At 40.4% G+C, this 12,154-nt stretch overlaps 1 protein-coding gene and 1 long non-coding RNA gene across 3 annotated transcripts in view; one reads left to right on the plus strand and one right to left on the minus strand.

Annotated features, from left to right (window-relative positions):
- Positions 1-12,154, plus strand: part of nme7 (NME/NM23 family member 7) — a 36,932-nt gene that overhangs the window by 23,147 nt on the left and 1,631 nt on the right. For both annotated transcript variants that reach the window (XM_088078067.1, XM_042483677.2), the window contains one exon: positions 11,367-11,474. In XM_088078067.1, coding sequence (XP_087934193.1) covers positions 11,367-11,474 — 108 coding nt within the window. The remainder of the gene's footprint in view (positions 1-11,366; positions 11,475-12,154) is intronic.
- Positions 939-10,268, minus strand: LOC148189616 (uncharacterized). Its single transcript, XR_015776675.1, has 3 exons — positions 10,068-10,268; positions 6,804-6,907; positions 939-4,961 (listed from the first exon to the last, which is right to left on the minus strand). It is a non-coding gene; the product is annotated as an uncharacterized LOC148189616 (long non-coding RNA).

Here is a 12,154-nt window from a genome sequence, read left to right on the forward strand (position 1 = left end):
CAGGCAGTTATTTGGCGTTCTCTCTGTCTTGTATCCTGCATAAGCCCGGCTGAATCCTCAGAGTTTCGGCGTTACTATGCGGTCTTAGTCTGGTACATCGTCATTTAGCCTGGCAGCTGGAAGCCAGGTGGCAGAGGAGCTCTGTATTTTCAGTAAAACCTGAGATCAAATTTATTTCATTTCAAATGCTGGTCGGCTGAAAAGGAGTGACGTGTTGCTTTTGAAGGATTCTGAACAAAAAGGGCTCGAGGAATTGGAGGATGTTGTTGTAGCCTTCGCTCAGTGCACACTGTAAAGATTTTGAGGCCTTTATGACTACGTAAAAGAGATGGTCTGTGCGTGTGTGTGTTTGTGTGAGCAAGTGTGTAAACATGTGCAATGCATGTGTGTGATTGTGGGTGCTGTGGAACCAGCGCTGCAGGGCTGCGCTGGAGCGTGATGTGGATCCTAATGATAAGACGCTCTGCCACCATAAAAATGAGGGACACACCTGCACGATCCCACCGCCAGTCCAGCAGTCGCCCATGACTCAGCTGTCAGTCTTGTTAAAAATAATTCTGCTTTGTCATGTCTTGTCTTTTCCTCTGTTCCTTTTTTAAATTCAATTTATTTAATTCTTTTTTCATGCTTTCTGTCCTAAACCGTCGGTCCTCCAGGCCACTGTCAAAATCTGACCGACATCCCAGACACAGAGCAGGAAAGGGGTTAGTTAATTGGCTAATGATTTCCAGGTCACATGACACTACACCAGGGGTCATCAGCTTTTCTAAGCACACACTTTGGGGGCGGACTGTTAACTAAAAAAGGAAATATTTAGGCTTCATTAGCCCATCATTCATCAGCTGCTGTCATGATAATATAATATTTTTTTTGTCAGACAGACAGATGACAGTTCACTATACACTTATGCCCACTTTCCTCCACCCACTCAAGCCCCCCCTCCACCCCATGGTGCGAGCAATTAAAGAAAATAATAATAATGATTAATAATGATAAGAACATAACCTAATAATAGAATATTCCAATGATGAAAATAAATTTAACTAAAATGTTTTAAATGGTCAACCACCTGAACCTGACCTGCAAATGGAGCTCAATGTATTTTAGTAATAAAACTGTTAAGACGGAGGACTGACAGAAAGCAGCCTCAGTCCGAACACTCATATCAGAGTACATGCAACTTTTATGTCTCTCTAGATCGACATACGTCACAGTTTGTCGCTTTGTGGATACAAACAGAAAATATAGTTAAAGGTAGCCCTTGACACATGGACACCCTTAAGTTTGGGATGAAATCTGTTTCAGTGAAGCAAATCATAATCCACCAACCCTGGCTTCAGATCTGCTTCCACGTAGGACCATAGCTTCACATAAAGCCAGAATAAAAATGTGTCTCTCTTTCTCTTCTTTGTCATCATCTGCTCACAAATTCGCTTTCCTCCACTGCACATCGACTTATAAACAAAACCGTAAACACTGACTTCAGTGGCCTCCATATACGACAGCACGCTGCGTGTGATGTTATTGTTCTTACGTCCGTGCAGCTGAGTTCAGGACCAGTTAACGTTACAATCTGGTTTTCACCACAGTTTAGAAATAATCTGAACATCGGCAAAAAAAAATCATCAGTAAATCTGAATTGAGCACGGAGGCTTGCAGTTTGAGCGCAGCCTTTAAAACCGTGTATGAGGAATGTTTTTATCGTCTTTAAAATTATCTTTATAGTGTAATGACACAAATTAAATCCCCAGAAAACGTGGTAAATAAATTAAAGGGGATTGCACTTTGGGTTTTTTTTTTATTTAATTTTTAAACGAATAACTATATTTTAGCGTGTAACTTTGTACCGGTTGTAGTTCAGGCTGCGGTCAGAGGTTGTCTCTCTCGGCCGCTGTCGTTTGTTCTCACACTCCTCTCCTTTGAAGCCTCTGTAACCTCCCTGATTGCTTCAGACTCTTCTGACTAACTGGGAGTTGAAGCAGTTTCATAACTCCCTGACCTCCGCCTCACCACCTCTCTATTATCTGACAAATAACCTAAACATTAGCGCTCCTGCTCTTCGGTGGAGGTCGGCCATTTGATACAGGAGATAAATGGAGAGTCACAGCAGCGCTCAGACCTCAGAGGAGAAATGTTGTGGACCAGATCAGCGTGCTACAGGCTCGCTGATGAGGTCACCGACAGGGCATCGCTGTAACATTGTTCTGCTCTGTACCAAAGTACAGGACATTTTGTCGTCAAATGAGGTGTGAGAAGACATTCCAGATGTCGCTATCAGGTGGGACAGGACAAACACTGTGACTGTATGAAGAGGTCAGAATGATTTTTAATAGTAAAGGTGTTTGTGGACCGGCTAATATTGATTCGTTCCAGTTGACTTCAGTCTAATCTATAAACGACGCAGGTCTTGTGTGAATAAAAGCACATGACTGCACAGCTCAGTGGCTCCATTAAGTTACCGCAAGCATGTTTTATCACATTGGAGTTGATGGTGGATCAATTTAAGGGATTGTTCAAATTTTTGGGGGGTTGTATGAGGGACCAGTGTACCTAAAGAAGACGGCAGTCGGCACTCAGAAACAGGCAGAAGGACCACCACAGTAGCTGAGCGATGTCCTGCTGTGGATGGACGCTCTGTATTTTGGCCACCAAAACAAAAAAATATATATTTGGCAATATTTCGTTTAACTGTGCGCTATATTTAAAATATTTTCACCGCTTTACCTCGATGTCAGAAAGCTCTTTTCAATGTATAACTGAAGCCGTCATTTTCATCTACATGCTCTTCAAAATCTTTGACAAAAAATGTAATTTTACCTCGCAAAACACGGGAGTTGCTTGTCTAACTCTGCCTCAGTTTGTTAGTTTGTCCTCAGTCGACTAACGTCGCTCTGTGTGAGGATGGGCATTTTAAGTAATAATAATAATGTTATTATAGAGTATTCAAGTGCTTACAGAAAAGTCTAATGTGAGAATAGGAGTGTAAATTGGCCGATAATAGAAAACAAGTGCAGTTTAAAACTCACATATTGAACAGTCAGACTTCAGTTAGCCTGTTAAACCATAAATTCAAAGTCAGCATAAGGAAATCCGCAAATTCTCTGATTCTGGCATTACAACGGTTAGTCGCAGCACAAACGGACTTTTCTCGGAGCACGGAGCCACTCTGCCCCCGTTCAGTTCGCTGTCCGCCCGATCAGCACGAGGTTACGCAGCACCAGAGGCGAACACCTGACGCCCAGCCGCTGAAGTCCCAACAAACTTATGCCGACACCGAATCATTAGAGATGGCAAATTCAAAACTTCAAAACATTTCAATACTTAAAAATACTAAGAAACTTTGTTTTTTTAGATTATAATGAAGCCTAAAAAATCATTGGAACCGATAGTAATGTAATGTGGGAGGTTGGGCGGTTACGCTACACGTTGATTGAATACTGACGTCCAAAACAAGTGCTTGAGTGCTCATGCCCATCCCTAATTCAGAGAGATAAAATCACTGTTTTTGTCAAAGGAGACTGGTGATTTTTAAGAGAGCATGGATTACAGCTTCATGTTGAAAATAGTTGACGAAAGGTAAAGCGGTAAAAATATTCTAAATTTGGCATAAACTTAAACTGATATTGATTTTTTTAGGTTGCTCCCCATCTACAGCAGTACATTACTTACCTCCTGTGTTGTGCCGGCCGCCATCTACTGTATGTAATACTGACTGTGTATAAGTACCTCATACAGTCTCACTCCAAAACATCCAAACTGTCCCTTTGACTGTAATCTTCCCCCACAGAGGAGAGCAGAAACATACATGACACTTTAAATCAGGCGTCATATATCTCGGCTCATGGATTCACACCTCCACGCCCTCAGCCGCTTTGAATTATGCCGACTCAGTCATGAGACCGAGCTCTGTCTTGTGACGTGTCCTGATATCAGAGTGGACAGACACAACGGTCCTCTGTTAGCCAGTCCTGAGCAAGGCCGTCTCTCCACTCTTTTCTACCATGTTTCATTACTTCCCCTGTAAATCAGCACCTTCATAAATCATCTGCGCCCCCCGCTGCACGTGCTCAGTGGTCTCATCGTGCTGCGCTGCCTCGCTTTGTCTTTCAGCAGATGACGAGTGAGAGCGATGATCAAACAGGCCTGAACTCCCCGCCACACAAGATACTATCCATGCATCACGCTGGTTAAAAATATGCTTTTCTTATTGATTTTTGACCCATCTGCGTAATGCTTTTATGGAGAAAGATATCAGCTGTTCCTGGTAGCTGGTCACTATGCTAAATTTAGTGCACTGTAGCACACACACAAAAAAAATCCATCCGAGCAACAGAAGCTTGAATCGCTCTGATTACACAAGTTAATGTTGCTGTTTTTTAAACCAATAAAGCTAATTACACCCACTGTTAACTAGATATTAGAATTAGATTACAGAGAAACGACTGTCAAAGTCTCCACCGAGCTTCAATTTTTTTTCCTAATAATTATTCATATTTTATGTACATAAAACATTTTATACACATACAACCTTGATTTTTTTATTTTATTGTGTAGTTAACTGTTATATGTAATAAAAAATAAAGTGGGCGATGTGCTCACGGACAGTAGTAGAAGTTATAGTAGTTTTGGTAATAAAATAGTGTAAGAGAAAGTAATAATAATAAAAACACAAGAAATGTGATTGCAGCTTTAAAGCTGTAAATTTAAGATAAGAGGAGATTAAGATACAAGAGTTACAGGGCGAGTCTTTGAGGACGCTATACGTCTGTTATCAATAATAACATCAACAAAGTTTCATTTAATTCCTTTTTTATTGGCGATGGCAAGACTTGTTTATCTGATCTTACTTTTTATTTGATGTGAGCCTATTATCATTTTACAAGATAATTTAAAGTCACTCCCACAGAGCGTTGAGTCAGTTTGTGTTTTCAAGGTCGAGATGACACTTTTCTGCTGCTTACCTGTTAAAATGAAATACAAAAATCCCTGTGATGTCTTTTTTAAGTGCAGATATAATAAAACAAAAACACATTCTGACATTTTTTCATAAACATACATATAAAAGTAACACATTTTGGGGTTTTGATCGAAGTAGAAGGTCGACCATCTGTCTGTTTAATGACGATGTGAAGAGTGGTTCATGTCGATTGTGGACTGATAAATATTTAGAAAAGTAACTGATAAATATTTAGAGGTTTGTTTGTGTTGGATTGAGATTGGATTTTGGTGTGGCTGTAGGTGTTTTTTCATCATCCTTGCTGTAGTTAAAGAAAAGTTATCTCCAGAAGTTGTTCACTTTCACCAGCATATAAATGTACGTGTGAATGTTCGTACTGTTCCTTATAATGATACAGGCAAAACCTCGTATGCTTTTTATATGAACTGTGCTGGACCCCATTTTAAAAATAGCTTTTAAATATAACTTTGGCCCAGTGTGCTCTGATTAATTTGGTGTAGAGTTTACACATTTAGCATTCTGCTGTAATGAAAACCCAACTCCTGTTTTAGGAGAAGAAAACGATGGGACTAACAGGTGAACCAGCTTTAAAAGCAAAGCTGTTAAAGACCATTGTAATTTTTAGAGAAATCATCCTTTCTGTTTTTTTAAAAATTACCAAAAATCTATGAAGACAAAAAAAAGGGTAAAATTAAAAAAACAACAACACCTATAATTAAAAATAAAATCTAGCCAAATTTTTGTCTTTAAAAATTGCCAGAATTTTTAAAAAGGCCAAAGTTGAATTTTAAAAAAAATTACCAAAAACTTTATTAAAAAAGCCTTTTTTTACTTTAAAACTTGCCAAAAAATTCAAGAAAAGGATGCCTGGCAGCAAAATAAATACAAAATCCAGTCATTTAAAGTTGCTTGCCCTGCTCAGTTATATTAAATCTTTAGGTCTTATCTTGTTGTGAATTCACCTGTTTTTCAAATAATATATATTTTAAAAAGCTATTATATATTAATGAAAAAGAGCTGATAAGGAGGTCGTTTCAGAGAATGTTTGGTCTTGAAAACTTGTTAAAGTCACGGAAAGTTGGGCCCAGACCACAGCGGTATCCGTATGCAGTGCGGTCAGACTCCTTCACCTCAGCGGGGTCGGGCGGTCAGCGGTGCATGAATGATCAGACGTGAGATTTTTAGACTTCTGGACGGTCATGTAACCATCGGGTCGCTCTGCCCCGACCATTACTGTCCGCAGAAGGCGGCAGTTGTTACGTGAAAATCAGTCCAGCACACAATGGGACTCATTAAAATCAAATTAAACACTGACAGTAGGTCACTCATGGGCAGCTAATGCAATTACAGAGAGCAGCGCTTTGCAAAGAATTCTTTTATCACTAAGTAAATCTCCCCCTAATTTCCCCTTTATCATGGCTGGCTTCAGTCTCATGTGGCAGCCGACACGTAAACAACAGGCCGCTGCCTCGTCTACAGTATGAACACGGCTCTGTATCGAGTTTTCTGAGAAATACAGACTCTAATATTATACTGAGGACGAGTATTTCTCAGCTGAGCGACCATGTAGAGTCCTGCTTTTGTTTCCTCTTGTTCAAAATCTGTCTGACTGATACAATCTGATTAATGCTCACAGTTATGCTAATTAGCCAGATGACGGTACTCGAGAAACCACTGTTACAGTTTAGCCAGTACTTACAAATTTTGAGTTTTCCAATAACAATTTTCGTGAAGTCTTCCTATAGTGTGAAGCAGCATCACTTGAATATAATGTCAGAAACTGATGTTATTTTGCAAGCCAGTTCAGTTTGCAGCCATGCACGCAGCTCTGTAAGGCCGTACTCACGCTGCGATCAGGTGATGTCCCATGAGGTCGTAGTTTCCAAATTTGAAAGTCGATATTCCAATTTCGTTGTTTTCGTCTGCTTTGAGGTTGTAAAGTGGGAACAACTTGGAAACGACAAAGAAGATGAAAGAAGATAAATGCTAAGAGCAAGTTTGAATAAGAGGTTGTAAACTGTTTACATTTTATTCATATTTTTGCATATCATTTTATTTATATATGTATATATTCTATGTTATATGTTTATATTTAGTCCAGGTCAAGCTACATGGACAGCAGTCTATGTATACCATAATACCATAATACATTTTACACATGATCAAATGCTTTCCACCATTTCTGCTGCCCTGAAACACAAATGTCACAACTTCGGTATCATCAAATTTCCCAATTTCCCACTGGTAATTATGACTTTGGAGGGCTGTTCATGTGCTCGTAACTCGTAAATAGGTGTGTTTGTGTGCAATTATGTAATGCAGTTATCCCTAAGACATGGTTATCAAATGAAGGCAGTTTTACAGTAAACATAACTGTCAAAAAATGACATCATTGCACTGAAACAGTAAACTTCATTTGGATTTTGATAATCCTAAATTACTCTGAACATCTTTTTCTGCATTATGTTCTGCTAAAACTAAACTAAATAAGACTAAAATATAATTTGCCTGACAGATATATTGGTCGGGCTCAAGTGAAAAACACGTGGCAATATAATAACCAGTACAGATTAGTAAAAAGAAAAAAAAACAGATGCGTATAATGAGCAAACTGCAAAAACACAAAACAATGTAACATTAAGAAAGCAGTAAAACAAACCAAAAAAAAAACAACGAAATAGGTAAATTTCCGTTGAAAGGGGTTTTCAGATCAGTAGCACCCAGATAGTGGGGGGGGTGGGGAAATGCCGGCCTAAATAGCGGGCCGATGGTGGGCTCATGGCCACAGTCTACATCCGGTGAGTCAGACTAATGATGGACCGACCAACAGATCAACACTGGCATCCCCAGGGCCGGGCCACTGGCATGGCTAAAAATACTTCTAACCCCAAAAGTGCGGGAGTGTAACGTTCCCAGGGTCCTTTGTTCCCCAGCTCCATATCCTCTTAAAATGACTCATTAAGGAGACCTCTCAGAGGGTTTAAGTTCTCAGCGATGTATTTTCTCCTCTCGGTCAAATGTTAAGTGTATATTTCTCTGATCAGTATGTTTCTGTTGGCTTGATCACACCGTGAACCGTGACCTCCAGCATACACTGGGGCAGTTTGTAAAAAGGTCAGGGTGAGTACCTCAAAGTCTGAGCCTGTGGTTCTCTGGCAGATTATGGTGGACTGTCCTCTCTGGGTTTAGAAAGAGTTAGTGCCCCAAGTAAAGAAATTCAAGTATTTCAGGGCCGTGTTTGTGACTGAGGGTGCTGCAGACTTTTGGTCGGTGGTCAAACTTTAATATATTTGTAAATATATTTGTAAATTGTGAGGGTTTTGTATGAGTTCAGTTTTTTCCTCAGCAGCAGTTTGTGAGTTGCAGGGTGGATAACTAATTTACTGATTCAATTAGAGCTGATCGGATCAGATTGATTAATGAGCAGCTGCTGCGACTGAAAGCAAACTTTAAGACCCAGCAGAATTAACAATTAAGTTCACTTTCACCGCGCCTGCTGCTCCGTCTGTGCCCAGAGTATGCTCTGCGCTCCGAGAGTGTGGTGCAATAAATACCCAAATGGTCAATGTATTTCAACAGTGCTCCTAATGAACGGTTGTGGCAGATGTTTTAATTAACCTCAGTAACCGACGCCCCCTTAGCTCACCAAGACTAACAATCGGCGTGCTGCTGAAACTAACAATGGCGACTGTCAGTGTCTAAGACATATCCAAAGATGCTAATGCTATACAGAACTTTTTGGGACAGAAGCTCCTTATTTCACGCAGCCATCAAAAGGGCTTCACTATGCCGTGCTGTTAGCGTTAGCCAGCCTTTGCTTTCTTTGTAACGGTACAGCTAAGTTAGTCGTTTTCAGTTGGGTGGGCTTTAACTACTACGCTTTGCTACAGTTAACACTGATGTCCGATCGTCAAAGAACAAAAATACTAGGTTGCACAGATGACATGACGAGCTATCGTTACGAAGCTGAAGTTGGACATAATGTTAGCTGCTATTAGCCAACTTAAACTAATGTTACCTAGCAAAATTTGCTGCAAGATGACGTAATACACCATGTTGCCGACATAATGTAGGAGGTTATATATACTTGTCAGCAGATTTGGCACTCAACACTCTGTTGCTTTATACTTTGTACAAACTTTGACATCCATGTTTGTTTATCTTCTTTATGTTGAGCTGCTTAATTCAAAGGAGACACTTTGCTCTGTTTATTTGAGGTTTAGGGAGATGAAATACACTCTATTTGCGAGCTTCTCAGGATACCTCCATCAGTGTGGCATTTACCCCATGCACATCGTTTGACCATTTTTTAAGTTGTAAATGCATAAATGTGAATAAAACCACAGGGAAATCTAATTTTCTGGTGCTTTTTTCGATGGAGGTCTTCGAGTGCATTGTGTACCTGCACAAAATGTGATCAGCTCGTGGCGTTCGAGGGCGGGGCTTAGCGATAGGTCAGTTGTAGTGGGCTGCCACGAATAAATGAATGTGTGGGAAACCCTGGACACGGAGGGGAACAGAGGGGTGACCCAGATGACGAACACTAAATAATAAAAACAATAACACACGATGTGATGAGTTAGACTTACAGATCTTGAATCTTTGGAAAAACACATAAATCATCCTGAGAAAATCTGTAACTTCAAAACATCGTTTTGAGAAGAGCTGAAAGAGAGCTCAGTTGGCCCGCAGTTTCCAGGTGAACCACAGTTCTCATGATCCTTGACCCTTGCAACAATTTTTATTTCTTTCGCAGTCAATTCAGTGTAGTACAACCGATCATTTGAACCTTTTGTTTAGGTTGATTCATGACCTTGAAGCTGGTTCCTGCCTTTTGTGCGCGCTCTCATAAACCACCAGAGGATAAAGAGGTTGTCATAGGAAAGGTTCCCTCTGCTGTGAGACTCCGAGTCTTCACCGAGACAAAACAAACCTTCTTATGTTGTTGATTATCGGATAAAAAGAAAGAGGTTCGGTTTCAGTGGTCGGCTTTGATCAGTGTGTTTGCTTCGATGTTGACCCGACCGCTCAAACATACCTCTTACACAGGCTTTTTGAAAGCATAAAATATCACAGTCTGCTTTTTACATGACCACTGTATGTTATTTACCGTCTGCGTTCTCCGAGAGTTAATGGTCGTCTACTTGGAGAATTAATTATTCACGTTGTCCCTCCCCTGATGGCGGACCCTGTGGGAGGGTTGCATTTCCTGGAGGCAGCAGAAGTAACCCGGCTCTGACCTTGGGAGTGTCTGATGTTGAAGGAGAAATAGACAGACGCTCGAGATAAAGCCACCGCCTGGAAAGAAAAAAGGTGCATTTCTGAGCAGTAAAAAGGGGAACTTGGTGTCTCCTTAATGCATTTTTTGTGTACAGTAATGAGAGAATATTTAAAGGTTAGAACATTGTATTTGACTTATTTTATGGTTTAATTTAATAAAAATAAGTAGAATGAAAGCTTTAATATGTAATTTAAACATGGAAATTATGTTTTACGTAGAAATTAAGGAAAAGTGAAACTACCTGTAGCAAGAGACTGAGATTATCTTTAGTTAACCCTGCTTAAATTCTGAAATTTAAATAGCAAGCCAGTAGTAATTTATGCCTTTATTCGTGTTCAGTGTGTAAAAAGGTTGCTGAGTGTGAGTGTTGTGTCACTTCCTCTTCAGGATCACATGTCCAGTTGCTGAGTAATCATTGTGTCTTCGTAACATGCAACAGAACAGGATGTTCAGTTTCAAAACTGCTGTATCTGTAACACAGGACTTGTTTTTAGGAGTTAGATGTTTCCGTGTTTTTCACTTTTAGTTCCAGGTCGGTGGAGCAGAGTGGAGCTGCAACGATTAGTTGATTAATCGATTCGTTGATAGACAGGAAATTAATTGGCAACTATTGTGATCATCAAATGATTTATTTTGGTCTTAAGCCAAAAAGTCAAATGTTTTGTGGTTTAATCCTTCTTAAAGGTACAGTTCAACCCAAAGTAAAAAAACATATTTTTCCTCTTACCTGTGGTGATATTAATCAGTCTAGACGAAAAACTTGACAGCAATGTCTTCTGGACAGAGACATTGCTGTTTAGTTTTCAAACATATTTTTTGAAACTTTGAGTGTCACAAGCTCCATTTTATTAAGAAGAAAGCAGCCGATATCTCCAACACTCAGACTGATTAATAGCACTACAGGTAGGACTGAAAATATTAAGTTTAAATTTTGAGGGTGAACTGTCCCTTTAAATGCGAGCGTGTCATAACATAGATTATATTTCACTATTTTATGAAATTTTATTGATATTAATTGAGAAATGTTTGTTCGTTGCAGCTCTAGTTCTGCAGTTGAATGTTAAAAAGATAATTTGTCTGTTTTTATGAGTTGAAGGAATCACAATCAACATGTTTTTCATTCAACAGGAAATTTCCCGGCACCTTCGTCCGAACACGCTGCGCGCCCTTTACGGCAAAGACAAGGTGAAAAACGCCGTCCACTGTACAGACCTCCCTGAGGACGGTGTCCTGGAGGTGGGTGGCATGTCACATTGTGCGCTCCGTGTACTGTACACCCACAATACTTCATCTGCAGTTCCTCTGATCCGCCGTCCTTCGGTCCATGCATAAATAACCACCTTACATTTAGCCAAGAACAAAACCCCCGACTCTGTGAGAGTCTTTAGACGAGTCTCATGACTCCGCTCTGTGGGCCGGGGCAACCTCAGCTCACACTGCGTTTTGAGGAGAACAAGAATGGCAGAGGAATTTGAAACAAAACCATTGTTTTGCAGGGAGTGGGTCTGACCCATCGAGCGTCATTGTTCACTCCTGATCTGTTGCCGGGACAAATGCCTCCTTGTTAAACATTAGCCTGTGACTGACTGAGCTGCCATTTTCCCAAGACTGGAGCACAGCGGCCGAGACGGGCCCGCTGCAGAGGAGAATTTACTCTGGATTTGACAATAGCACCATTCTGACATCAGAGAGGAAACTGGCTCATACTTTGATGTTTACGTGTTTCATCCCAAATCTAAAAATACGCAACTTTCCTCTTACCTGTAGTGCTGCTAATTATTCTGGACTGTTTTGGCGTGAGTGGTCGATTGTTGGAGGTATTGGCGGTAGAGATGTCCGCCTTCTCTCTAACATAATATATAAAGTGCTGCAGGGATGACGTTACTCTGCAGGCCGACGCTGAGGTTATGCTGCGT

This window comes from Plectropomus leopardus, chromosome 5 (genome assembly GCF_026936395.1).
Source record: "Plectropomus leopardus strain MGB_pleo_1.0 chromosome 5, ASM2693639v1, whole genome shotgun sequence".
NCBI lineage: Eukaryota > Metazoa > Chordata > Actinopteri > Perciformes > Serranidae > Plectropomus > Plectropomus leopardus.